The sequence below is a fragment of the Aspergillus luchuensis genome, chromosome 5 (assembly GCF_016861625.1).
Source record: "Aspergillus luchuensis IFO 4308 DNA, chromosome 5, nearly complete sequence".
NCBI lineage: Eukaryota > Fungi > Ascomycota > Eurotiomycetes > Eurotiales > Aspergillaceae > Aspergillus > Aspergillus luchuensis.
The window spans coordinates 3037540-3064776 of NC_054853.1; the positions used below are offsets into that span (position 1 = coordinate 3037540).

Sequence of the window (27237 nt, forward strand, 5' to 3'; positions counted from 1 at the left end):
ATCAACATCATCTGCCTTAATCGGAGCAAAGTGATATTGATCCATTCAGCAGGTAGTCGTAATGTTGCCTTGCTTCCGTATAAGATGCGGTTCTTGAAGTTGACTCAACGCTCGCCCGCAGAAAGATAGAACTGGGCTTGATTCCTCGCTACCAGAGCGCCATAGGCTGGTGCTCTCCGGCTCCTGAAATCCGCCACAGGCATCCTATGCGCAAATCATTCAAGCTCGTAATAAAACCTTCCACTTCCATGTCTTCGTCCTCAATGAAGCAATTGCGGAAGCTCTCCAAAGCGAACTCCAGCGGATTCTCAATGGGCTCTTCAACATCAGCCAGTGTTACCGGCCAGTGGTACTTGAACAATGTATCATCACTGGGCACGATAATGTTACCATACTGGCCCCCGCCGTTCATAGATATCGCTCAGTTAAACCCCAAAGTCGATAATGAGGTTTAGCTGTTCTGATATACATGATCGCTACTCCGTATTCGATCTTATTTGGCCCATGAGACGCGTATCTCTGCGATGTGCTTGTCCAAGACGTTTTGTGTCGCAAACCCTTGGTAATGATGCTGACATTCAAGGACACTACACTTGAATGCCCTACCCAAGGCTGCACTAGCCATTCGTGCATCGGCCAGTTTTCCTGTCTGCGCCTTGGAAATTGACGTGGAACGGGTGTAGCACCAGCTTTGGGACTTCTTGCGTTTCCTCGCGATAGAAAGTTTCAATTGTTCCGGAAACATACTACCCGGGCCATAAGCATGATAAACACCTTGAGGCCGCTTGCAACAGACATCGATGTCCTCATCACAATGCTCGTGGTCCCTTTCTTCCCCAACCTGCTGTTGTTCATCCGTCAAAAGGACTATATAATTTCTCGTTGCCACCACTCTAATACTGCAATCCCCGAGGACCGCGATGTGACATAGGAAGTCAAACAAAACACATAGGCGGTTTGTGCAGCTGCTCCCATTTATACGTGCGAATTCGATAGACGCCATACATTTCAGACTCGTTGAGAGATGCAAGGGGATTGGTCGAGATACAGTATTGCTCCTTCAGCGCGGAAGCTAGCTGTAGGTTCATGGAATCATCTTTGCTCGATGATTCGATTGCAGGAGCGACTTATCATAAATGCCATGGCGCCAGCAGAGTGACATGAACGCTGTGGAAGAGGGACCAGCAGTAGCCACTATAACACTTATCACTTCTTGAATTGGTATCAAATTGTCAGAAAAATGCTGATATATATGATAGATGAGAAAAGATCGTTTATCGGCGGATGGCGTTATCGACACTCGCTGCTGTCTTGATGTGACATGAGGTAAACAGCCGGCCCATTGCGGATGACAGACATGTATATACGAATGGGTCGTAGCCGTAGCTGTGTATTCGCCGCCACAGATTGGAAGGATCGGACGCTGAATTAGCCCACTAGAACTGGCGGAAGACCAACTTGTTTGGTTTCATCATGTTTTTCAGCAACAGCAAATTGCCACGTTACTTCCCTAAGAAAGCTTGAAAGATGTTTTCGGTATCAAGAATAGTTGGTGGCCGGTCTCTTATAGATAGTGCATTGCAAATAATCCCAACATAGTTACAAGCTGACGTTGTAGCGAATGGCATTCTTCAAACCGCTCAGGCAAGGCAGGTTGCTACAGTTTTGCTAAAACTGAAGGCCGAACTCCACGATGTTGGGGGTTCATGTATACCCGCTTATTGCGTTGGTGTCATGCGAGCAACAATCTCCTGTAGTATGGGAGCTCCAATAGATTTTTCGTTTCGAATCCGAATCCCGCGTACGGTAAGGGCATCATGTAACGGAGCAGAGGACATAGCACAAGTAGTAGCTGATTCTTTGAATGATGAAGTAAAGAGGCCTGCTAAATGAGAGTCGAGGAAACCGCAGCCTGAAGATATGCGATTGCTTCAGGTTATTGAAGCGGTTATACTTGAACGTTGCTGCCTGGAGGTGCCATTCAATGGGAATATCCCCTTAAAACATTGCGGCAAGGCAGAATAGGAACTCTCCAGGGTCAAGTAGGGCATTACTTTCTCGGGCATACCAGGCGGACATGTGTAGGAGCTCGGAATGGCTGAGAAGTGAGTCGGTGTAACGTGCCATCACCGGAGAAACTATTTGTTTGGATGGAGTTTCGAACTCATAGATATGTAGTAAGCCAAAGTGATTGCACCCAGCGTCTTCCATCGAGCGCGTGGCAGCCTTGCTGAACCGTTTCTTATAACTGTCAGGGACACCAACGATGATCTGATATGATCACAAGAGCTGCTTATGTAGCTAAACCTTGTATGCTTAGACGGCTTGGTGTATGCCTGTGATGTTGATTTGTTCCGGATGTAGTGTGTAGTGATAAGTGCAACCCGCATTGATCATGCTAGTGGGCTTTGTAAGAGGATGCGAGCTGGTCAAGATCGCGTGTAGTGTTGTCCCAAAAATCTCGCATACTCCGGTAGAACTCCAGCTCTCCAGAGCAAGCAGTGGTACAGCTGTCTCCTAGCAATCTGCCCAACTGGCATCACGGTCGACGGCAGCAGTAAATACGTTCGCGGCCGTCTTGTTAACTAGGAACACTGCCTCAATCTGGTCAGAGTTTACTCCTGATAAGACGCGCACTGGTGAAAAGAGGTGGCGCGACGTACCATTTGAAGTACTGGTAAGCTCAGGGAATCAATCAGGGATCTTCTTCGACTAGCTGAAGACCCGATAGTGCCCGTGCATGCCAAGTCGTATATATCGGGGGTCACATCGTTGCAGACTCAGAGACCCTTCCGATTTCTGCCCATTCTCATTCGGCCTTTTGTAATCTGACCATTGACCATCTGTTGCCTTGACTAGACTGCTGCAAGGGCATGGACTGCTGCAAGGCGTTCCCTTAGATAGAGCCCGAGTATTGGAGTTGTCATGATGAGCAGCCCACCGCAGTGAATCGATACGTGAGATCTCCAATCGCCTTTGGCCGTTGCTGTATAAGACTAATTGCGTAGAAAGATTGTATTCGCAACACTCTGCCTTCGTAGAACAGAATATAAAATAGGTTGCCTGCCAATAACCGAAGGCCAAGGAATGGCGGGCGGGCAGATGTTTGTGCTGAGTGGCTGCACAGAGTGACTTTGTTTTTTATAAAATGATTGGGTTGAGATTTGAAATTTGAACATCAGGGAGGCTTGAAAAAGAACTGTTGAACTTGAAAAGCTCCGGGTGTTCTTACGGTCATACAAAAAATGTGAGCTTTGTATATTGCGCTGAAGGAGAGTCTGCGCCCCTTGTTCTTTGCCAGAGCCCCAGACAGTTTGGAAGCGCTGGACCATATAGTGCCAGATGGCGGGGTGTGATGACGTTGTTTAGCAGCACCCGGCCAGCCAGTATGAACGGCAGTATACAGCGTCCAGTATGTGTTTCATGGTTTTATTAGAACCCTGTTGGACGTTGAGTTTGACAGGAGCAACGGAACGATTGTGTTGCGGGTGTCCATATGTAGAGCCCCAATGTTATTCTCCAGTCATTGATGAAAGAACAATTGGGGTTTCGGGAGCTTATAGCGATAGTCGGGCAGTCTGATCAGCCACAGCCAGCAAGAGCAAGCTGGTATGTGGGAATCTTCAGCTATAATTGCTGAAGGATGAGCTCACCATAGGAAGCAGGGTCAAGCATGTCGCTAACCGCACTCATTGCTACTTGTAGCTCGCCAACGCTCGCGGCCCGCTCGTAGAAGACCAAGGGTATTGTAGCCCTGTCCCACCAGCAAACCTCGGGCGCTCTGTCCGTTCTGTTGTGTGAGGATCTTATGACCAGCAATCCAACATGATATCGGAAGTAGTAGCAGAGCGACAAAAGCAATGTGAGAGTCAAATCCATTGCCAGAAGTCAACTGCTCCAAACCAGATGCACAGTCAAGGAGTGTGAATGGAGAAAGTAATCACCATGGTGGGAAGAAGACCGCAGCAGTCTGATGAGTGTGTCGTCATCAAACTACCAGGTTATATAAGAACTCGGGAAGGGTATATAGGAGATGAACAGCGAGACTTATATGTGTGTGGCAGGCAACAGTGGAGAGAGATGAGTAGTAGCAATATATGTAGAACACATATCGCACAAGATATTCCGAAAAATGAATGAGGGGTTCGTAATTTTGAACCCTTGACCATATATGCAAAGCATATATCAAGCATGATATTGTGTCGGACTTGTGACACAGAGACAATGAGGGAGGGTTGTCTGTGATCTGGGAAACCGCACACAGACGATGCAGGAGTCGAAGAACCAAATATAACATCAGTGGCAAATAATGTGATACCACACACAAGACATAGTAGAACTTATGAGGAAGTGAATTGAAATAACAACATCCATCATGCATGAGTGAGATGCAAACACCATGATGTAGGAGAAGAAGTGAGAAGTGGTCACAAATGATAGTGTTGCGGGAGTAGCGAGGGCAATATTGACTTCATGTGGAAACCCTCACGACCACTACCCGCCGCCACCACCACACGTCACAAGCACAGAGATGCACATGTGACATATAAAGGAACGTGCAGTATAATAAAATAAGAAAGACTAAAATAAAGAAAGGACGACAAAAGGTCACGGACCCATAAATGTCTTCGATGCAACGGGCGGCTGCCGGCAAACCCGGATCGTTAGCGTTACTGTCGTACACTTCGCCTGAAACTCGTTGTTGATCCAGGACCGATAAGTTCCTGGTCATGCTCGAGGTTCAACGTATGTTTGTTGTCTTCGAAAATGGAGACATAGTTGAGCTGGATATATAGTGATGACTAACCCCCTCCCGGGGGTGGTAACCAGGAGGGCAGATGCATGAGAGAGAATGAAAAAGGGAAAAACTTCCAGCAGGGTGCAGGGAGATTATATAGCTTTCCAGGAGACGCTAAGTCACGTTACAGGAGGCAAATCCAGAACTTTTTCTACGGAGATGGCCAGGTGATGACGCAGGGTCCGGCTGCCGGGGGGAGGGGGACAGGGTTCAATTACTACTTTGCCTGCCAGACAAAAGGAAAGGACCGAAGAAAAGGGACTGGGTGGAGAGGGTGGAGCATCCAGTGTGAAGAGAAGAGCCTATCATTAAGTGTTTCTATCTCGTAGCATCATTAAATCCAGGGATACATGGTCCGGCATCATCCCAGATGAGCATCTCAGACCGTTCCAGCCTGCGCCTTCTTCCTCCGGAAGAGATACTGTAGGTTCAAGACCAAGGTCTGGACCCATGACGCGGCTGCCAACGCACAAATGGCCGTAAGGCCGTGGATGTAAAGGGGGGCGTCTGAGGATCGAAAGATCTGGGCTCCAGAGATACCCGAAAGGTTGGCGGACATGACGATCAACCTATTTTTGCCACCGTATTAGCATGTATTATCTTTATGGAATTAATGAGGGTATGTGTCACACGTACGCCATGGATATACTCCGCTCTTGTGGTGTTTTGCAGTAGAAGGAAAGCCACCCAACATTGAGAACACTATCCACATTAGCATATAAGCATCCAACGGGATACCTGGGGGAGACCAAAGGGTACATACTGCATACTACAGTAGGCTACATTAGCAATAGCAATGACCGAATACTTGTGCCAGCTTGATGCATCTGTAGGACTGGTGCGCAGACACGCATACGAAATGACGTTCCACGTGATACAGAGGAGGACGAAAGGCCCCCGATGCCCGATTTTGTCCCTGCAGCAGTCAGCATCCAACTTCCCCCACCACAGGAGCCGTGTCACATACGAGGAATAAGCCAGAATCGTCGTCCAGACAATGCTAGCATACACTGGTACTGATGCCAGTGCATTTGCTCGGACGGCACTGAACCCAAAGGACTTGATCATGCTGGGAGTGTAAGTGTTCAGGCCCTGGAAGCCGGACATGGCCACCAATGTGATGAACATATGCTGAAGCGTCGTGGGTTGCGTAACAGTCTTCCAGATATCCCGCCCAGTGATCTTGATATGTTCTCGCGTCTTGAGAGGGTCGTCCAGCAGGACACGGTCGATGATGATGCGCTTCTCCCGAGGGGAGAAGTAGCTCCAGCGACCCATGCTGATGAGAGGACTTCCATCACCTGCCCTCTTGGGAATGAACATAATGAACAGGATAGCAGCGAAGATGGTAATCAGGCCCTCAACTACACATTGTTAGCTCTCCTCATTTACTCATGCCGCAGCATAGGGACACATACCCAGGAAGATCCACCTCCACCCAGCAAGCCCACACTTTCCATCCAGCTTCAACAAGCCAGCCGAGATCAGACTCGACGTTGCACCCGCAAACATCTGCCCATAGAAGAACAGAGTCGTCCGGAAACTGGTCTCAGGACGCTTATACCATGTCGAGAGATAGTACAGGGCGCCTATACCAAACCCATCGTTAGCCCTACCACCACAGACCAAACGGGGCGATCAGACAAACCAGGAATGAACCCTCCCTCCAACAGTCCCAACAACAACCTCGTGGCCAGAAACGCCGGATACGATTGCACAAAGGCCTGAAACGTGCCAACCAAACCCCAAGCGACCAACTGTGTCGACAACCAGATCTGGGGACCGATGCGCTGAAGTATAATATTCGACGGGATCTCCGTGATGACAATGCCAGCCGAAAGCAACTGTGTTCCGATATTGATTTGGTTCGTGGTGACGCCTAAGTCTTCGGTAATAGTGGAGGTAAGGGCAGCGCTGATATTGCCGCGATCGATCTGGAGGCCAAAGAAAGCGAGAGCGAGGATGGGGATGAGGATGATATCAATCCTATATACCAGTCAGTTATATGCTTATACCCATATAGCAGTGAATGGACGACAGGGACGACTTACTTCCTCCGCAGCTTGCCCTCCTCCTTGTCATCCCAATCCTTGACGATCTCCTCCGACGCAACATCATTATCGGTATAGACCTCATCGACGACCTTCTTTTCCTCGAAAGGAGGCACCACACCATCCTTCGGGTCCTCGAACTCGAACTGTCTCCCCACCATCACGACGACGACGATATAAGACAGAGGTTGAGCAACACTTCAGTGACACAAGCCAACACCCTGAGTCAAGCAATCACCGACCGTATGCAAGGGACGTCCAAGACAATCAATAATAAGAAAAAGAAAAGCAAACACAACTAAAAAAAAAAAGGTATATTCCTTTTTACCCGCTCGACAACACAACGCATAAAATCTCCGAGTGAAAAAGGTGTCTACGGTGCCTACATCCAATCTACTTATATTTAAAAAACCCCAGGCTCGGCAAATCAATCCCAAGTCCACGGTCTGGGCACAGACAGCATAGCGTGAGTGTGGGTGAGTGTGTGTGTCTAGACAGAACAGTCAATCAGTAAGAAGAGTTGACCCGCAATTCCACTATGAAGTGAGACGGGGGCTTGATGGCGCAATCGCCGCTGGCTTTGATGTCAGGGTTAGTTTGGATCGATGGCCGCGCGTGCTAGATAGATACTCATATCAATTTCTGAACTATTCTAATTGCCTTTTTATCCTTTAAGCGATATACTATATGAACTCACTTAGGCTGAAGGATTCGATGGTGTCATTTTTGACTGTTTTCATTGATCCCGTTGTGGTTGTCGTTACTACCCGTGGGATTGATCTATGGATTAAGGAACTCGCTCGGGTCCGTCCCAGGGTTTATCTACCGGGTGTGCCTTTTCTTGTTCCATGTGTACTTTCTTTGTGTCTGGTTCTCTTTTGTTTCTCGGCTATTTAAACTTCCCTGATTTCATGGTATTATTTATCTATCTATGGTGTGATCGGTTGTTATCTGATTTCTTAGTGCTATTCTTGGCTACTTGTGTATCCATCCGCCCACTTCGCCTACTAGTATGACTGACTGACTATCGTGATCTACACTCGCCCCATGTCATGCATTCATTTTCATGACTCTTGTGATTTTCATCATGATGTACAAATAACCCATCTATATATATACATAACAATATCGCTCATAACTCATATCTATACTCCGTCGTATCATCAAGTCCACGCCTCCCAGCTCAATCCATCTCTATACTGAAGACCCACCTGTGGTCCCTCCGCCGCAATGATATACCCAGGCTCACACACAGAGTACGACACCTTGGGTTGATTCGTGTAAAAGGAATCATACTTCACTTGCAGCGCATCCTTGAGGCTCTCTACAGACCCATCGGGATGGAGGACCCGCCACGGCTGGATGCAGGTGTTACCCTTGCAGGACTTCAAGACGAGAAGGAAGGCGTCGATGCGATCGATCACGCTAGAAAGAGGTCTGTTGAGGAGGTTGATAGAGTCTTGTTGGGCGTAGATGTTGTTCATCTGGTAGGGGTCCGTCTGGGACTATTAGGTTATCTTCGATAAAGATAGTGAAAGGGATGATACTTACCGAGAGATCGTACAGCTCGTGGTCGCCGTCGCACCAGACGGAGTAGTACAGGTTATATTCTTCCGAGAGGATTCTCGCGGATTTGTAGGTGTTGTTTCCCATCATGGAGGAGCCTCCGGGTCCTGGTTACGTCAGTCATCTTCCCGTGGCAGTTAAGAGAGAAGGTTACTCACCGATAGAGCCGTACTCGCCTTCAAGCACGGCGTGGCCCCAGAATTCGACCGTGACATGCTCGTGCAATATCGACTCGGTCTTCTTGCTAGTTGAAACGGGCATCGGAGTCCCGTCAAAGTCCTCTCGCAAGGGAACGCCAGCCAGCTCGAACAGTGTAGGGGCGATATCAATGTGTGTGGTTACGCGGTCAACACTCTTTCCTTCGGGAATACCAGGGCCGCGAATGTAGAACGGGACTCGAATGTCCTCCTCATAGCCGGTCGTTTTGCCCGGAGGCAGACGATGATGGCCAATGTGGTAGCCGTTATCAGCACTGTAGATGATGTAGGTATTGTCGATCTGCCCGCTTTCTTCCAGCTGCGTGATCAGCGAATCCACCATCTCATCAACGGCTTGCAAGGCGCGCAGACGCTGGCGATAGAGATGGTCTTCGTAGTCGATGACGGTCTGGTTCTGGAGTTCCATGGTTTGGATCCACCCCGCACCGGAGTCCTACTCTTGTCAGCGGCCATCCCCGCCATAGGACCAGAACATCACACATACCTTGTCCGGATTGAAGTTCGGCGTCCGTGGCACCTTCGCATCAGCAAACAAATGCGCATGTCTCGGTGCAGGCAGCGGCTCCGTCATCTTCGGACCACCAGAACCACCCAGTCCTTCCACATCGATGTTCGTGTGCGGCGCGATCGGCGCGACCGTCAGGAAGAACGGCGCGTCGCTGTCCAGCGCATCTGCCAACAACCCCGATGCCTTCTCCCGCATCACATCCGTTGTGTATTGTCCCTCGTAGCTCCGCGGAGGCTCATGGTTTCGCTGGTACGTCGCGTTCCAGTAGGAATAGGTGTGGGGGTCAAGAAGGAAATCGGAGCCATTGAAGCCGTTCACAAACGGTGCGTTATAGGTAGCGACGCTGTGCGAGTTGAACAGTTTCCCCGTGTAGAAGGTATTGTAACCGGCGGACTGCAGCCAAACGGGGAGGAAGTTTTCGTTGAAGCCTTGGGCGACGAATTTGGGGTATCCGCCTATGCTGCATTAGCAATCTTACACCGAAGAAACATGACCGATCTGAGGGGTATTCATACCATAAGGCGGGTTCACATCCGTCACATTAGTATTATGAGCCTGTCTTCCCGTCCAAAGACTCACGCGCGACGGACAGCACAGAGCAGTAGTAACAAAATGATTCAAAAACTCAGTACCCTTCTCCTTGATTCTCGCCTGTGTATACGGCATATACGCCGGGGAATTCATCTGCAGGTCCTGATCATCCGTGAGAATGAAGAGGAAGTTGGGCTTGCGCGCGGAGACCGACGGCTCATCATCCAGCAGTACCTGCTGCTGCACAGCGAGGGCGTCGCATCCGACGAACAGGGCCAACAAAGCCGGCAAGAACATCATGGCGGGAGCAACAATCCAATTCCTGAATAAATTTACCCCCTGCACAATGGTGTTGTCTGTCACTCACTCACCGACACGCAGTCACCGAGAACAACTATTAAAACAGGAAGTGAGTTCGAGCTCGCGATCAAGATAGCGATGGCGCAGCAACGGCACGGGATAACGCCATAGCTCTGATGGAGCCGATCAGACCAGTAGGTAGAATAGACTAGTCAGTCAGCACCTGGACTGGAGCTGCAGAGACTCGAGAGAGTGTGTGTGTGAACCTGGACGCAGCGCAAAAGCAAAGACGCGCCTCGTGGGCGGTGGATCAATGATCGGATTTAGTGGCAGATGGCATCACAGCCGGCCAATGACCTCCGGGCCAACTGGCCCCGTCATTCCGGCAATACTGTCTACTTTGGACTCCACCATGCATCTCGGCTATATTTTGAATTAGCATTGATGGATGGGGACCCTCTTGGAAGTGTCAAGGACATTGAAGCGAAGACGATTCATTGGCTGGTTGAGACATACTCCAGGTTTAGTCGCTAAGAGGCCCTGGGGAGAGAAGCAATGATGGGTGCTGCTGTTGCTCCACTGTGGACCTCGGCTATGGAATTACGTGCTTGGATCTAAGATGAGCTCATGGCTTTTCTTTGAGGGACAGTGATATCAGTAGAGCGAAAAGAGAAGGGGGCCATGTCAATTGCCTAATGTTAGGTGCAAGAGTTAATCAGGGACTGTCTGGTCCCTTAACGTGAAGTGAAGACAATGGCTTTGGCATTGTCCGTATCTCCGCATATCCTCAATTCCGTCGGTCGCAATACAAACAATCACATGATCAGGCTTCCATTTCGTTGCTCTTATGCACATCCACTACATACATGATTATATAACCAATTACCCTCATACTCATCCTTCATATCAATAGGAATGAATAGTCTACCGCCAGGTGTCGGTCACCGTCGCGGTCGACTCGCCGCACGCCTGAGGAACGGTGTATTCCCGGTTCGGGTCGCTCTCCCACTCCACGGAGTCATCGCTCTCAACGCGGATGAACTTGTACTCAAATGACTCACCAGCCGGCAGAGTCACAGTTACATACCAAAGCGGGTTACTGGAAGTGTACTTGTCAGCGCTCAGAGCTATGCCATCGCTGGTCTCCCAGTCACCGAGCTGAGAGATCGACCCGACCAGGTAGATGTTCTCGCCGTAGGTGGTGGTCGCCGTCAGATCAAAGGTCACAGCTACGGCAGTGGGGGTGGTGCAGGAGGTCGAGGACGTAGTGGTGCTGGTCTTACTAGCAGTTGTGGTGGTCTTGCTGGTCGAGGTCACGCCGCCCGATCCAGTGGTAGTAGCCGTCGTAGTGGTGCCACCAGTAGCCACGATGCTCGGCCACGAGGTGACGGTCACACTGCTGTAGGTACCAGAGGCAGAGGTAGCCGCACAGGTGCCGGGCACGCTGCTGGCAGAGGTCTCACCCCAAGACGGGGGCACGACAGAATTACGACGGTTGTTGGCGGTCAGCAGAGCAGCGTAAGACCAGGTCAGATCGCGAGCAGAAAGCTCGTCGCCATCAGACTTGTCGAATTGCTCAGACAGAGAGCCGTTGCTTGCGGCGTGAGTTTCCTAATCCTGTTAGTACGCACCCTCTGTAAATATGAGCGCTCGTCTAGCGTAGACTTACCACAATAGAAACAAAACCATCAGCGAAAGTCTTGACGGCACTCACAATGCTGCTATAGGTCGAGCTGGACGAAGAGTACGTGCCGGTGGCAGCACCACTGTACAGAGCCTTGAAGAAGTCAAGTGACACGTCTGTGATCTCCAACGACCCCTGCTTGTCCCACTGGTACAGAGCATCGTACAGCTGTTCCGCGGCAGCCAAGGTGCACAGGAACCACGGGTTGCCGTTGTAGTAGCTATCCTCAGGGTACCGACCGACCGCAACCGCCTCACTGTCACTGAGACCATCGTTGAGAGTATAGATCGAGCGGAAAGAGTCTACAACCTCCTTATGGTTGGCGAGCGCACGCGGGGAGCAGGGCTGGAAGGTGGAGTCGTCGCATCCAGCCTCAGGATCAAAGGTGTGGATGCTTCCCAGGAGGGTGTTTGTGTCCTTGCCGGAACGGCTGCTGTCAAAGTTGGCCAGGATGTAGCTGCCGGTCCAGAAGGACTGCAAGTAACAGAGAATCTGAGGTGCCTGCGAATCACACCAGGAGCAGGACGAGCCGACGGCCGTCGCGAAGGCACTACCTTCGACGAGGGCGCGGTGTTGCACGGCAATAGTGAAGAAGGACGAGCCATTAACTTCTTCCCAGAGATCTGCGACCGCGAAGTTAGCTCCGATGCACAAACACCCTTGAACCCCGATCAATCAAACACACCATATCCCGTCTGGTTCCAGTACTGAGCCACATACGACAGGTCGTTCCTAACGAGGGGCCAAACAATCTCTGTTGCAGCGCTGGTGTAGCCATTGTCCTGACCAGTCAGCTACATATGTTGCAGATCAGACGCAAGGGGGTGGAGAACATACAAGCAGCCACTGCCCAAAGCCGATCATAGCAGTTGCTCTCAGGGCAGGACCATCACGCTGCGGCCGTCCCCAAGAACCGGTGTAGGCAGTCTCATCGACATTGAACTTGGGCTCACCAAGACCACCGCTGGACAGATCACCAGAGGGGTTACTGACACCCTGAATAATTGCCTGAGAGGAGATGTAGTGCTCAATGGTGGAAAGGAGATCAGTATCTCCATTGCGGAAGAGGTCGACGAGGGTCTTGATGACGAGACCAGAGTCGCGAGTCCAGGTGTAGAAGTCTACAATCATCAAAAGACACGCCAGTCAGCATCAATCAACCAAGACACATTCATAATCCGAACTCAAAACATACAGTCCGGGTTATCGGTGCTGGGACTGGCAACGACAATGCCAGAGTCCGCGCCCGACACCCAAGCACCGTCCGCCCCGATGTTATTCAGGATCGCAGTACGAGCCACGGTCGCTTCGTTGCTCAACCACGAATCCAAGGTCGCGCGCTTGGAAATCACACTTGCCAACCCCGAGCAGACAAGGCCGCTCAGGGCGAGAAGAGATCGGAACGACATTGCGGTGGGGGAGTAACGATGTTGAGGATGAAGCTCAGTCACTCAGTTGTCGCGTCTTGAGGGGGAGGAAGCTACTTTCAACCCCTCACTGACCCCTGAGCGACCACGTCAATTTATATCCAAACCAACATCTGCACGAGGGGGGAAGTTGAAGGAAGAAGCACATGCATCAACACACAATACAAATTGCAATGCAACATCGCTTAACATCTAGCTTGGTATTCCTGCAGAGACCATCTCGCCACTTCAGCTCTTCAGAACGACGAATCTCCGGTGGTGTGGAAGAACCAGCCTATCGCGGTGTCGGGCCGGCCCGGGGGAAATTGCACTGAATCCACCGGCACTGCAGAATGGCCCTGTGCCTTGGAGATGTGTCCAATCGCTGGCCGCATTGACCTGAATTGCAATTTATTTCAGTTCCCGGGGATTCGCCGTCCCCGGTCGAGCGTGGTGGCTTGATTGGCTGCTATAACACTGGTAATTATACCTAACGGGAAGCTATAATGCAGGTCCCAAGGTCCAACGCGTGGTATATACCCTTCCATTAATATAACTAGTACTACTTATTATGACCCTATATATCCTTTGCCGAGGCCAGACACTTCCATCATTACGTTCATAAGGCTAGGTCCCTGACCCTCCGGACACCTCCGCCAATGGCATCAGATGTGGAACGCCGCGGTATTCTGCAGGATGAACTCATATGTCCCGTTGCGGAAATCATCCGTAAGGAGACTGGCGCTGTTCGCTCCGAAATTCATCAACTGTCGTGATTCCTTCCACTGGGGCCATTCCATGTACTCCCCCCGATTGGAGTTCGGATCCAGCGTGTACACAAAACTCAGATAATACGTGTGGCTGGAACTCGCTGCATAGTTCGGCTTGATCCCATAGAACACCTGCAGCAGGTCACTTCCATGGAAGGTCCCCAGAATTGGCGTGCCATAGTCATAGGTCGCCAGGTACGACCATTTCGGGAGGTCAGGGGAGAGCTCCTCTGCATATGACAGGAATGCACGCCGGGTAATGGTGAAGACTAAGTCGCCGAGAATGGCGGCCAATCGCTTAAATTGCGGATACCAGTTGTTGGCCGTGCCCGTCCTGAAGGGAGACCCATATGTGGTGGTGTCTGGGTACAGGGCCACTAATTCTTCAAGCTGCTCCTGGCTAGCGTCATAGAAGAAGTAAGTGCCCAGATAATCGACTACCTCGTCGATCGTCGTAATATTGGACTGAAACAAGGCGAACAAGGTCCCCTCATCCTCTTGGTCGCCCACGATGAATGGGACCCGCGCATACTTCCCTGCTTTACCCAAAACGTCTGGTGACGCCGACAATGCCGTCCCGTCTGGTCGAGGCACATATGATAGCGCCACGGAGTGATAACCTAGGATCCCCGGCACGGAGTTTGCCGCATTGAGATAGTCGGTGTAGTCTAACTCACGCAGACAAGCCAGGGTGTCGTTCGAAGAGGAACAGCCTGCAGAGTCCACAACCGCATCATATACTTGCTGTCCCTTGACCCCGTCGACAGGGTCTGCGGGAACAACACTACCGGAGTCCATGATGGCTCCCCGGAACAAGGGCTTGTCCTTGTAAGTGATGTTTCCGTCGTACAAGATCATCTGATCAAAGACGGAAATAGCCCCTGCTGATTCACCCCAGATTGTCACCTTGTCTGGGTCTCCACCAAACGCCTCGATGTTGTCGGCCACCCACTGCAGGGCAAGGCGTTGGTCAAGTAGACCTAAGTTAGCGGACCCGTCCTCCAGAATCTCCTTTCCGGGCAGAAACCCGAAGCCCCCTACGCGATAGTTCATCGCTACAAACACGATAGGCATGTTCTTGTCTATCGACGATGATACCATCGTTGTACCGTCATACATGGCCTTTGAACCAAGTTCAAAGCCTCCGCCAAAGATCCAGACCAGCACGGGCAGCTTCGCGTCCGCAGTGGTCCCGGCTGGGCGCCGAATGTCAATGTTCAGACAATCCTCAAGGGCATTGGTAGCCGACTGTACCAACGGGAGATCCGCAAGGAGACCAATGACAGAGGTCGGGAATTCGCTCTCATCCGTGGTGAAGTACATCTGCGGACAAGACTGCGAGGCACCGGTTGCCTGGACAGTTCCAAGGGAGGTTTCCAAAGGCTGTGGAGGCTTCAGACGCAGCGAGCCCGTGGGGGCCTGCGCGAAGGGGATATTGTTGAAGCTCTCAACATCTCCAGACTTGCCAATGATGGTGGCCGATGGATGCGCAATAGTGACAGTAGGAGCTGCATCCCGTTTGACTGGGGTGGCCCAGACGGCGAGGGGAAGGGAGAGCCAAAGAAGGGCCTTCATGATGGCCATGATCTGTACCGCTATGGGTCACAGGCTCTCCGATCGGGCTACGAGGAACCCTATATACAGTTTTCCATTTTCCCACCTTCGTTTCAGGTGCGGAAATCCATCTATGTCCTGAAGCATAATCCGAGAACCGAAAAACCAGCTCCCAAGGGGTTTTCGACATCTCCATGTGCCTCCTCGGCTGTGGATCCAGTTATGAGACCTGCATTTTAGGCATCAAGACAACAAAACCCCTATACCCCTAGCCAGCTGGCCTGACGATCGCTGATCCGAAGGTTCTCCATCATGGGGGGAAGACAGCGTGGGCGGAGAATATCACGCCAACCGGGTGGCCCAGGAACGGTCGAACCCGTTCCCATGCGCAAACCGAGGCTGGTACAAGGGGGGACCATGTCAGCAGATCAGTGAGAATATATTAGGTCAACATTGCTAGCATCTTGTTGGTCACTTCACGAGGATTGAGTTGATCAAATGCCGCTTCCCCCGCAGTTCGAAGGCTGCAGAATGACTGCCTCTGCGGGGAAAGGAGCCTCGACCGTTGCGCTTTGGTTCGCCAACTCGGACATTTCACCTGCTTTGTCGAATCTTCCGATTCGCATGCCTGGTGATACAACTCAGTTAGGCGGCTTGCATAGTTCAGCAATATTGAGGAACTCAATATAGCAAACACAACGTGCTTGTGGTTGTGTTGGGGTTTGGAAAAGCGGTTCGGAACTCCGACCAAAAATGAAGGAAAAAGGAAATCATATGCAAATCCGGTTCGTGGGTCGGCCGATCGTCGGCTATCAAACCGCACCCAAACTATGTACAGTCAAAGCTAAGAATAAATCCCCCAAGTACCAAAATCCAGTCAACGCCCCTTTAATTTTATACAAGACAAGCCCGCCAAAATTCAGTCCCAACGGAAATTTTATTTCTCCCATCCATTCCAACGCTCAAAATCCCCCGTGTCGAGGTCAAATAAATCCAACATTCGTCCAACACTCTGGTCAATGAGGTCCTCGATACTTGCGGCCTTGATGTAGAATGCAGGCACGGGGGGGAAGATGACTGCCCCAGCTCGTGTAACCTCCAACATGTTTCGCAGATGGATCTCGCTTAATGGCGTCTCCCGCGCTACTAGCACCAATCGCCTGCGCTCCTTGAGCATCACATCTGCTGTCCTTGAGATGAGATCGTCGCAAAAGCCCGAGTGGATAGCAGCCAATGTTTTCATGCTGCACGGTACCACAATCATTCCGTCTGCGCGGAATGAGCCGCTGGACACTGGGGCAGCCATGTCATTGATGTTGTGTACGTAGTCGGCCAGCGCTTTCACGTTTGAGGGATGGTAGTCGGTCTCGTATTTGATCGTAGCCTCCGCCCACTTGCTCATCACCAGATGCGTCTCCACGTTGAGACGGCGCAGGGCAATTAGGACTTTGATGCCGAGCATGGCTCCAGTAGCACCCGTCATGGCCACTACAATGCGGCGGCGACGGGGCGCTGGACGGGCAACGGCCACGTGATCATTATCGATGGGCATTTCGCTGGTGGGAGGAGATGCACGACCGGAGGTTGGGGTAGTAGTACCGGACAGAAGTGCATTGAACATATGTGTTGATGCGGAATATATAGTGTTGTAGTAGGCACAATTGCGTAGATTGAATGTTCCCGTTATGGGGTGGTCTGGATGGATGGATGGCAATGATAGCTGTCAGGAAGTTGAGCTGTCAAGTATATATATATAACCCTGTGGCAACCCGGTAGCTACAGTAAATCATTGAGTTGAAATCTTTTTTGCTGGGTTCGATTTCCTCGGACCCTTTCATGCCTTACGGTCAATCTCGGTGTGGCCCTGTTTTGCTATTGAGCCCGAGACATCCGAGCCACCGAGAGGCCGTTCCCGAGGAGCGGCATAACGTCATGGATGGCTCAAAGAAAACCCAGCTCTTTGGATAAGTCAAACATGGGTACTACGACGGTTAGCTCGGTCAATGATACTCGGAAATCTCGGCATACCATTCATGATAGAGTCAAGATAGCTGGCTGGTGAGAAGTCTTGACCGAAGTCGTCCGGGATCCCGTTCGGCATACTGCAAAATCAGCACCCACCACACAGCTCCACATATCAGACAATAGTGGGCGCACATACCCATAGACAGGAAAAAATGGCTGGGGCTGTTCCGCGCGTTCTGTCTCAACATTTGCTTCCCCCTTTTCACGTTCAACTGCCGTTCGAACCGCATTGCGCAGAGTGATTAACGCCCGTATATGCCGTTCCGATAGCCATTGCCCGTTCTCCGATGTTGTGTTCTCCACTGTGCCCACTGAACCTGCGGCAGAGAAGACCTCAATCACCTTTTGCTGTAAATCGCGGCACTCGGGATCATTTCGGGTCTCCTCCCAAATGCTGAGAAGTAAAGTGGAACTCAGAACTGTGTGCACCATTGACCAGGTTCGGAGGGGGACAGCACTAAGAGCCTGAAAATCCAAAAAGGCCCTAGAAGCGTCGATCAGGCTCAGTTTAGCGCGGCTGCGCAAAATATCATAGGACGCGTCTTGCATAACAGTGCGCTTCAGCGCTGGACGTGTCAAGACGGAAATGGCTAGAGACATATGCATTCGCAAAGCCAGGTGCTCCAGGTTGTGTTGGAGGCTTTTGCATTCCTGGCGGTCACGCAGATGTGGCTGAGTGCGTTGATTGAGGCTATCAATCGTGGCCAAAATGTCAAGCTGTCGCGCATTTTCCGGTATTTCGGGACCATCTGTTGTGATCATGTTCAACGCAATTTGGCATAGAAAATACATGGCTTCAGTAAAACAAAGTTCGTTGCTGGAGAGAATCGAATAATCTGGAGCCCACCCAGTCATGGAGACCACACGAGGCCGGTCGTAACATAAACAGAGCAGGCAATCTTGCCAAACAACAGTGTACCTGTAACCGCGTCAGCTTGTGTCGCGATCTGTAGCATTGCTTATGTACCATAGCTTTCGTGCTTTGTATTTGACATGGTCTGGTAGGTGTGCTACACTCTTTTCGGTGTGAAGACCCAATGTCTGTGCAAGACGGACTGTTGTCCCCAACAAAGCCCATGCTGCATCAGACTGGCCATTGTTTTGCAGAGTGTTCCCTATGATCAAGAGTGCTTGTATGATGTCCATCGTCGGACGGAAGAGAAAGTTGGCTAGTCGAAGAGCTTGAAAGGATCGTTTGGCTTCTTCTTGTTAGTTCAACATGCATAGACAATCATCCTGGGTGACGTACCGAAGTCCTGGTATAGCTCGGTCCTTTGCATGTAATCCAGATCAGAATAATGCGCACCAGAAGCCAAGGCCGCAAGTAGCAGGCTAATCATCCCGACAGACCGATCAGTGGCCCAACGTTCACAAATCTGTGAAGTGTTCTGCAGCTCTCCTGCTGCAAGAGCATTGAGATATGAACACATATCCTGCTCAAATCTCTCAATGTCAAGTATGATAGGGTTGAAAGGGTGGGCTGATATTTTATAGCAATGAAAAAACCTGCCCTCTGTTAGTGGTTGGTGTGATCAACAACAAGGTGTGCTTACTTCAAGAGTTCCGTTCGCTGTGGGATGATTCGTAGAAGCTCCCTCCACCGGTCCTGAGGCGTTCGGAAGTCCATAAACGGATAGCTGCCGTAAGTATTTTGCAGGCCTAGAACAGAGCCCACCTCACGGGTCATGGAGCCATTGGTATCTTGCGTGCGATTACGCAAATAAGATAATACCGAGTTGTCGCCCGAGTAGACAATGTCATTATCGGGACCATCGGAAGATGGGATACGAGCACTATAGTACTGCCTCGTCTCCGTCTGAACCTCTGGTAAACTGCGTGTTGAGGGCAGAGTTTGTGGCTCGGCATCGAGTCCCTGTTCAGTGACTGATGTCTGATTTGGTCCGCGAGGAGCAGCCGAGGAATGTCTTTGGTTGATATTACGGGACTTTTTAGACCCTGAGGAATCTTGATCATACACACATATTTGGGGATGACCCCTTCGACGGCATGTTCGACAGGGCTGAGTGCTGTCGCATTTCACCTTGCGCTGGCGGCAAGGATAACACGCTCGAGCCTCGCGCTGATTGCGTTTCTGTCGCAGCACGCGGTCGATCTCTTCACGATTTATCGGGGTGCCCATAATTCTACTACCGCTGTGTCGGCACCTCAAGAGTGCATATTTTCCGGAAGAATTTTGCGGGATTGTATTGCTTCTTTCTCCGGGGTATTAGTCGATATAGTCGCGGTGGTCGTGCAAAGCGTCGAAGTGGCGGATCTGATCGGCACCTCGGTTCCGAGATGAGTCAGCAATTGGTATAAAGCCAATTCGAAGTACAAACTCAATTAGAATGGTAATGTGGATCGAAAACAAACTATCGGACTGGGTATGGCCTACTGCGCATAAATTTATGACTCTGGGGTGAAAGATCTTTTGCACGCTCTAAAGGATGGTGATCGAATATATATATTTGGAAACGTAGCCGACGCGGGAATGATAGATAGTACTATTACTAGCAGTAGTGATGCACTAGCCCACAAGTCTTATTTAGTGTAGAATGATTTAACTTCAGTAGTCCCACCCACTAAGATTAGTTCCTTATCATTATCCAGAGATTTTGATTATGATTAGATGTTACGTCAACTTTCTATCGACTACGAGCAGTAGTGGGAAGGCTGTAATGAATAAGAAGAAAAATGTAAACGATTTCAATTATATGACTCTATGCTCTATGGGTTCTATGTCTATGTATCTGCCATATCAATTCGAAGTAGTATGAAGACAAATACGGTTAGTTGCTAAAGCCCATCTTGGTCCAGTTGTCCAAGATCTTCTGCTTCAGATCCTCCGGATAAGATTGGTTGAAGTCAGCAGCCTCCCAGTTGCGACCAGTGGTATATTCAGTTGGCATGAGAGCATCGGACACAATCTTTCCGCCGCGGTGGGCGGGCCCATTTCCGTGTCCCATGTACGGGATCAAGGGGAATCCACGAACGTCCTCAAACAAGGTCTCATCCATTCCAGGACGGCAGCGGGTGGAGAATGCCCAAAGTACATCCTTTCCTTCATAGACATCAATGTCGTCACCAACCAGAACCAGGCGATGAATAGTGTATCCGGCCTTGTGGTTGAAGACAACATCTCCCACTCTCTTGCGGAATTCCTCAGATGTCGTCTTCATCGCACGTAGCTTCTCAGTATCAACCCGCAGAGCAACCCAGGTGACTTGTGACTCGAAAGGAGCGAAGGCATCAGTGATGGGAAGGTCATTCTGCTGGCAGAGCTTACGGATCTCCGCCGCAGCCAGAGAGCCGATCATGGTGTGCTATACAGTGTCAGTCCTTGGCCATGGACGGCACAACGGGGATTAAACTTACTGTTTCATCTGTCAAGCGGCCACAAGAAGACATCGGCAAGATGGCGTTGTTGCGATAGGTGATCCGGTTGACCTTGTATTTGGCGCCAAGATGGGCATCCCCAGGGAAGATGTAACCATGCATCTCACCAAAAGGTCCTTCTGGACCAGTCTCGCTGATAGACAGAGTACCTTCGAGGACGATTTCTGAGGTAGCGGGGACGTATAGATCGTTCGTATCACATTTGACGAGCTCTAGGGAAGATCCCGTCATAGCGCCCACGTACCCAGCTTCGGTGACACCATCGGGGATGGGCATGCTGGAGGCCATAATGGCCGCGGGTGGGACACCAAAAGCCAAAGCCCAGGGAACATCACTCCGGCCATCCTTCTTCCACATCTGGTGAATCTGCCAGATGTGCTGAGGAGGAATAACCAAGCCGGTCAGATGGTTCTTGTCATGGACCATCGCGCGGGCAATAGACCAGTTGGTCCAGGTTCCATCAGGAGACTGCACGATGTGCATACCATAGGTTTGGATGTATTTACCACCATCTGATTTGTGAATAAGAGGGACGGGGAGTTCGGTGAGGTCGAACTCGGAGTCATTTAAGCTGTTCTCCTTGCATGGCCCGGTGGGTACAATGGTCGGAGGAATGGGAGGCATTTCGCTGGCGGAGAGCATCTTGTCAAGAATCTCACGCATTGAAGCCGTAGGCGGGAGGGCTAGGTGACGAGCAAGGCGGCCGTAGCGACCAGCAGACGACTTCCTGAGAGAGCCAGGAGCCCCAAGTATACGGAAGAGGCCATTCTTCATGCCAATGAGGTTGTTGAAGAGAGGAGCCTTGTCGTTGGTCTCACATACTCGACGGGTGATAGCAGCAGCTTCGAGATTGGGGTCGATGGGGGTATCGATTTCCACAAGGTCATTGTCGGCCTTGAGGGCCTCAACGAAGGAGCGGAAACAGAGGTGAGCGGGTTGTGCAGACATATTGATTGATGGTACTAGTGTGATGATGTTTTAGAGGGGTTGGACGGACTGTTCACAAAACAGCCTTCCCGTCCGAGGACATTTATAGCCAGACATGATGATACTTGCCGGCTAAATCGGGTTTGCCTCAAAGCTCTGACAGTAGCCTCATGATCTGGAACTTTCGCATCTAGACTTGGTTCGGTGTTCGGGTTCGGGACTCGGGACTCGGTACCTCGCCATGTGGATATGTTTCTGCAGGGATTGGGCAGTACGGATCGACCGAGTTGATGAACGTTGAATAATGTGCCCCACAGTGTTTTAAGGGACGCATCATGCGACCCGGAAGCAAGATTTAGGAGAGTAGTGGTCGATCAAATTGCTTGTAGCTGTGTGTATGGCTGCATTAGTGGTGTTGCTGTCGGATTCGGAATCACCTTTTTCCGGCAGCACCGGCTGGTTTATATCTCCAACTGCATGCATAATACCTAGTTCGTAACATGCGTATGGAAGTATGTGTGAGACGTTTGCTTCGTCTGCATGCCATAGCTCATCGTATAGTTACCAAAAAATGGCAGAAGTGAAGTTATAATGAATTGTGTGTGTTTCCACTCAGAGCTGAAGCAGAAGCTCAGAGACTGCTTGATTGAAACGGCCTTGGTCATTCAGATTTTCCTCACTGCAAAAGGGGAGGACAACAGATTCTGTGTTATGAGGCTTTCTGCACGAATATTTTGACTTGAAATTGAAAAGTCAATATCGCTGGGGTGAACCTGGGACCAATAGACAACTTGCTATAAAGTAGGAGGGAGAACAGTTCGATTTATCCCAAACTGTATCTGTACAGGAGACGACTAAGAGGTTGATTCTTGCCTTGTCATGTGAATGGGGAACTCGGCCAGCTCAATCCGGTTTCTTTGTGTACTACTTACTTATACTGTTGCCTTCATTGACTATTCACGCGTGCCTGTCATCTGCTGGCAGCTGATTCACTAACACAACAACCAAAGCTGACCACCACTTCAACTCATGAACTATACATTTTCAAGATACTACCTCGCTTTCATCCGATTCCGTGCTCAACTCTTTCTCATCCCTTTCTCATACATCTATCTACCACAGGAAGCAAATCCGTCAATCAGCGGCAAATTCCTTCACAAAATGTCATCGTCAAGCGAGGATGCAAGGCCACGGGGGCCGACTAAGGTCATCTCAGAGTAAGCATATTTTATGTCCCTTATCAACAGCTTCTAATCTTTAGCAGCCTCTTCCTAAGCTCCACATGGAGCGACTTATCCATCGTTTGCGGAGATGTTGTCTTCCCAGCTCATAAATGCGTCGTGTGTCCTCAATCTGGTTACTTTTCACGCGCGTGTAATAGCAGCTTCATCGTGAGTCACTGCTACATATCAATCTTACATTGAATGTGAACCAACGTAACACATGCACGTCATACTCAGGAGTCTTCTGGAAAGATTGTGATAGAGGAACTCGAGCCCATCTATCTCGAGAAGACGCTGCAATTTCTCTATAAGGGGTTTTACACCAGATTGAGCGACATGAACACCTCTCCTGCAGTAGAATTTGGTCATCCCAGTCCCATTCCTAGTCCGATTATTCGAAGCCTCCCATATACTACCTTGTCATCCGTGGAAAATGGCGGGCTTTCAAAATTCCATGTTCATATGTATGAGCAAGGAGATTATTTTCAGATCCACGATCTCAAAGAGAAGGCAAAAGAGCACTTCAAAGAGTGCTTCCTGCGTGACTTGGACAGACTGTTCTTCCGTTCAACTGTAAACGAAGTCTACTGTTCGACGATTGAGACCGATCGCGGGCTTCGAGATATCGTCATTGAGACCGTCCTAAATGATCTGCCAACGCTAATTGATGGGACCTCAACGTATCTCGACAAGGAAGATCTGAAAGAGATGCCTGAGTTTACGGTTGACCTGTGCCAGGCCAGCCTGGTTCAGAATGCGTACCTCATGGGCATTATCTCGGAATGTACACAATAACCGACGTAGTAAGTTAGTCATATTTCTTTTCCTGCACGAGTCATAAAGAACAAGGATAGGTGGAGACAACGAACTGAAGGCATGCAGATCAACGAGCTACCCGAATATTGCCTATAGATTGCATCATCCGAGCCCTGACAGATGACAGTAACCGCGAACTGCAACCATGTCTATATCCCTCCGCAATGTGCCCCGTACTCTCATTCCTAGCAACCCGTACGGATCCCAATCAGGCCCTCCAGAAGATAATTCAGCTGCAATCATGCATTCCCAACGTTAAAGTGTGTAATGGGCGATTCCAGGGAAGTGCCGTGGACAATAGTGTATATGGTTAATGACATGACGACAAAGCCGAGGAACATTATTGGCGACCGACAAACTGTCTCACCGTCGATATAAGGTTTAGTGCTTATATGTTCGCACAGGGGTAATGGCTGCACTTCCTTGGCTTGATACGGAGGGATTTCCGAGGTCGGGGAAGAATAAAGCTGAATGAGCCGAGATGAACAGCTAATAGATTGCATCGAACGTCAGAATGGCGTTTGCTTTTTCAATAAACTCTCTTGTTTACTGTTATAGCTGAAACTTCCGACAGAACCTTCTATACAGTATGTGGTCATTCTCATGGCTAGCCATGACCACTTATCTACAATATTATTCAGCCGCCCCTTTAGCTGCTCTCACCGGTCACAACTCACGTTCGCTCGTTGATCACAGCGGGGGAGCCGTCTGAATCTACACCCAAGTGCAGAAACGGTATTCAGAGATGAACATTAGCTCAAGCATCACGGGGAACGCCAATAACTACAATCAAGTTTCAACACTGCCCTCTATATGATGCCAATTGACCGAGTCATATATAACCAACGTGGTCCTCTTCTGCCATCATTCCGCCCCAGGGTTCAGTCTTGTTTCTGTTCTCTTCAAGTTCCCAACTTTCTCAAAAAGGGCATAGAACCGTGCTTCCCACGCTCATAGTACACAATGTTGTGCTACTATATCTCCATTTTCAGAACCCTTTGGCCTCTGGTGACTAGGGAAGACTTCGACGATGCGCGAGAAGTCGCCCGGTACTTGATCTACCACTACAATGAGGCCAATAAAGGGTTTGGTAGACCGCTCAGTCTCTATGACAAGAAACAAGGAGTTGACCCCCAAAAATGGACCCTGGACATCAACCCAATTAATTCTATGTTTGAACCGAGAACGGATGTTTTCTGTAAGTTAATCTCCACCTACCCTCTCATATCCCCAGACACTAACCCCAAGCAGGGAGAACCAAGATTACAAGCCCCATCATGAGTGACGATGATGCTTGGGAATACATGTCATACTTCTTGGAGACAATTGATAGGATGTTCAAGGTGGAGAGCGACAACATGGACACGCTGCAAATCTACTTCATGCCAGCCAAGGGCAGGTGGAGGTTGCTGGAACTCAAAGGCGTTGTTCGTGCCATCATCCATTTCAGGGACGTTATCGAGGACTTTGTGGACCCATACTTACACAATGCAGATCGTGACTGTGAGGCAACAAAGGTGATGGATCCAAAAGTCAAAGAGGCCCTGATCAATGGCTTGGAACAAGCCAATGACTTCGATCAACTCAATCAGTTCTTGAGCTCGTCTTCTGGCCTGGAAAACTTCCGTAACTGGAAGTTCTGGCAGTGGCCTGCTTCTGAGAGCAATACTCTGGTGTTTGTGCGAGAATACCTCAAGATCCACCGCGATGAGGATATCACAAATTGGTATCTTTTCGTTGATACGTTTGTCCGTGCAGGTATGAATGCATACAGTCCAATCATTTACAATTTCGATACAGATATGGAGGGCCTGCAGCAGTTCCTGTTGCGTTACAATGAGGACACTGATGTTAATTGGTTGTGTGCTTTTACGGCTCCGCCGCGGTTGGACATGGTTTTGAGTAGTCAGGCGTTAACCGATACCAAGGGGAAGGGTAGAAGCTGAGAACTACTACTAGATCGTTCAGAACATGAATATGTGTTTGGATTAGCATGCAATTGCTTTACATGAAGTATTCGGTACTTTCGTAGTAGACTTTTCCTAAAACGTACTTAGCAAACTGCCGCCTTCAGTCCTCAATACACGGAACAACCTCTTCTTCCCATTAAAACACATAATTGTCCACATACACGCAAGCACTAATCTTATTATTAACTCAATTGATAACTACCATGCCAATGCGAACAGCAATGATGTGCACCCGAGCTCGGCAGTCGGGCGTCTCGGGGATCCCCCATCGCCCCCCAGCCCCAGCAAAACTACACCCCCACAATTCTCGGAACCCGAGTCTCAGGCCCTAACAGCCGTACAAAGTACTAGCTCCTTTGCCGTGCCGTCTTCCCGGGGGTTACTATAAATTATATCAATTACCCACTAGATTACACCTTGCAATCAAAGCACCACAGAATCACAATTACATTCCAACCCAGCTGGACCCTCTAGAAACAATACAGAAGAAAACTAAAGAAAATGTTCTACCAACCCGGCAAAACCGACCACGGCCTGCCTCATGATCCATTCAAGGTAAGTACTTGGATTCCCCTGCTCCAACTCCAACTCCAACAATGATTCATCCCCAATGATCTACCCCGCATATGCCAACTTTCCCCCTCACAATCGCCAATAACCTCACCACCACAAACTCATTCAAACTTCCTATCTCACCTCCCAAATTCACAAATTAAATAACTAACAAAAAATCAAATTAAATCTAGGCATGCGTCGTCCCCCGCCCCATCGGCTGGATCAGCACAACCTCTCCCACCGGAGCCCCCAACCTCGCGCCCTACAGCCAATTCACAAACCTAACGTTCGACCCACCCTACGTTCTCTTCAGCAGCAACCAAACCGTAACCGGAGACCGAAAGGACACCGTCGTGAACGCCGAATCTACCGGCTCCTTTGTGTGGAACCTCGCGACCTGGGACCTGCGCGAAGCGATGAACATCACGGCGCAACAGTTTCCCTACGGAGTGAATGAATTTGAGAAGGCTGGGTTGACTGCTGAACCGTCTACTGTTCTTCCGGTGCAAGTGCCCATGGTGAAGGAGTCGCCAGTGCGGTTTGAGTGTGTGTATCATTCTACGATGAGATTGCCGGCGAATCCGCCTATGGGGACGGTGGATGTGGTTGTGGGACGGGTGGTCGGGGTGCATATTGATGAGGGGGTGCTTACGGATGGGATTCTGGATGTGAAGAAGACGAAGCCGATTGCTAGGTGTGGGTATTTCCAGTATGCGGTGGTGGAGGATACGTTTGAGATGGTGATTCCGGGGATGTCGAAGGATGTGCTTTATGGGTTGGAGGGGAGTGCGAGGATGAATGGGGAGAAGGCAAGGGAGATGGAGGCTAAGGAAGCGAGGAAGGAGAGAGGGTTGTTGTAGACCAGGTTAATGAAAGAATGTATATAGATGGAGTTGGCTTCGTGATGAATGTATATACTCTGGTGATAGTGTGTATAGG

General features: G+C 50.0%; 13 protein-coding genes across 13 annotated transcripts; 3 read left to right on the forward strand and 10 right to left on the reverse strand.

The window, feature by feature from the left end:
• Window positions 1–148: 148 nt before the first annotated feature.
• On the reverse strand, window positions 149–412 carry AKAW2_51003A (uncharacterized protein; the record flags this gene model as incomplete). The annotated part of the gene is made up of 1 exon (XM_041690884.1): window positions 149–412. One exon carries the CDS (start codon window positions 410–412, stop codon window positions 149–151), a length of 264 nt encoding a protein of 87 aa, XP_041544424.1.
• Window positions 413–493: 81 nt separating this feature from the next.
• AKAW2_51004A (uncharacterized protein) lies at window positions 494–1003 on the reverse strand (the record flags this gene model as incomplete). Its single annotated transcript, XM_041690885.1, has 1 exon — window positions 494–1003. One exon carries the CDS (start codon window positions 1001–1003, stop codon window positions 494–496), a length of 510 nt encoding a protein of 169 aa, XP_041544425.1.
• A 4174-nt stretch (window positions 1004–5177) lies between these two features.
• AKAW2_51005A (uncharacterized protein) lies at window positions 5178–6310 on the reverse strand (the record flags this gene model as incomplete). The annotated part of the gene is made up of 4 exons (XM_041690886.1): window positions 5178–5367; window positions 5435–5500; window positions 5562–6162; window positions 6217–6310. 4 exons carry the CDS (start codon window positions 6308–6310, stop codon window positions 5178–5180), a joined length of 951 nt encoding a protein of 316 aa, XP_041544426.1.
• A 77-nt stretch (window positions 6311–6387) lies between these two features.
• On the reverse strand, window positions 6388–7010 carry AKAW2_51006A (uncharacterized protein; the record flags this gene model as incomplete). The annotated part of the gene is made up of 2 exons (XM_041690887.1): window positions 6388–6784; window positions 6850–7010. 2 exons carry the CDS (start codon window positions 7008–7010, stop codon window positions 6388–6390), a joined length of 558 nt encoding a protein of 185 aa, XP_041544427.1.
• A 1002-nt stretch (window positions 7011–8012) lies between these two features.
• AKAW2_51007A (sulfatase family protein) lies at window positions 8013–9972 on the reverse strand (the record flags this gene model as incomplete). The annotated part of the gene is made up of 5 exons (XM_041690888.1): window positions 8013–8348; window positions 8401–8522; window positions 8574–9066; window positions 9118–9596; window positions 9657–9972. The coding sequence occupies 5 exons, from the start codon at window positions 9970–9972 to the stop codon at window positions 8013–8015; spliced, it is 1746 nt and encodes a 581-aa protein (XP_041544428.1).
• Window positions 9973–10896: 924 nt separating this feature from the next.
• Window positions 10897–13065, reverse strand: AKAW2_51008A (putative glucan 1,4-alpha-glucosidase; the record flags this gene model as incomplete). The annotated part of the gene is made up of 5 exons (XM_041690889.1): window positions 10897–11583; window positions 11642–12279; window positions 12342–12438; window positions 12494–12777; window positions 12852–13065. The coding sequence occupies 5 exons, from the start codon at window positions 13063–13065 to the stop codon at window positions 10897–10899; spliced, it is 1920 nt and encodes a 639-aa protein (XP_041544429.1).
• Window positions 13066–13727: 662 nt separating this feature from the next.
• On the reverse strand, window positions 13728–15416 carry AKAW2_51009A (uncharacterized protein; the record flags this gene model as incomplete). The annotated part of the gene is made up of 1 exon (XM_041690891.1): window positions 13728–15416. One exon carries the CDS (start codon window positions 15414–15416, stop codon window positions 13728–13730), a length of 1689 nt encoding a protein of 562 aa, XP_041544430.1.
• A 907-nt stretch (window positions 15417–16323) lies between these two features.
• Window positions 16324–17007, reverse strand: PAD1 (UbiX family flavin prenyltransferase; the record flags this gene model as incomplete). Its single annotated transcript, XM_041690892.1, has 1 exon — window positions 16324–17007. One exon carries the CDS (start codon window positions 17005–17007, stop codon window positions 16324–16326), a length of 684 nt encoding a protein of 227 aa, XP_041544431.1.
• Window positions 17008–17327: 320 nt separating this feature from the next.
• Window positions 17328–19551, reverse strand: AKAW2_51011A (Zn(II)2Cys6 transcription factor; the record flags this gene model as incomplete). The annotated part of the gene is made up of 6 exons (XM_041690893.1): window positions 17328–17368; window positions 17415–17488; window positions 17548–18330; window positions 18379–18610; window positions 18661–18917; window positions 18965–19551. 6 exons carry the CDS (start codon window positions 19549–19551, stop codon window positions 17328–17330), a joined length of 1974 nt encoding a protein of 657 aa, XP_041544432.1.
• A 649-nt stretch (window positions 19552–20200) lies between these two features.
• FDC1 (UbiD family decarboxylase) lies at window positions 20201–21755 on the reverse strand (the record flags this gene model as incomplete). The annotated part of the gene is made up of 2 exons (XM_041690894.1): window positions 20201–20734; window positions 20787–21755. The coding sequence occupies 2 exons, from the start codon at window positions 21753–21755 to the stop codon at window positions 20201–20203; spliced, it is 1503 nt and encodes a 500-aa protein (XP_041544433.1).
• Window positions 21756–22763: 1008 nt separating this feature from the next.
• AKAW2_51013S (BTB/POZ domain-containing protein) lies at window positions 22764–23752 on the forward strand (the record flags this gene model as incomplete). The annotated part of the gene is made up of 3 exons (XM_041690895.1): window positions 22764–22951; window positions 22999–23125; window positions 23195–23752. The coding sequence occupies 3 exons, from the start codon at window positions 22764–22766 to the stop codon at window positions 23750–23752; spliced, it is 873 nt and encodes a 290-aa protein (XP_041544434.1).
• A 984-nt stretch (window positions 23753–24736) lies between these two features.
• On the forward strand, window positions 24737–25719 carry AKAW2_51014S (uncharacterized protein; the record flags this gene model as incomplete). The annotated part of the gene is made up of 2 exons (XM_041690896.1): window positions 24737–24971; window positions 25025–25719. 2 exons carry the CDS (start codon window positions 24737–24739, stop codon window positions 25717–25719), a joined length of 930 nt encoding a protein of 309 aa, XP_041544435.1.
• Window positions 25720–26244: 525 nt separating this feature from the next.
• AKAW2_51015S (flavin reductase family protein) lies at window positions 26245–27158 on the forward strand (the record flags this gene model as incomplete). Its single annotated transcript, XM_041690897.1, has 2 exons — window positions 26245–26298; window positions 26490–27158. 2 exons carry the CDS (start codon window positions 26245–26247, stop codon window positions 27156–27158), a joined length of 723 nt encoding a protein of 240 aa, XP_041544436.1.
• Between the last annotated feature and the right edge of the window lie 79 nt (window positions 27159–27237).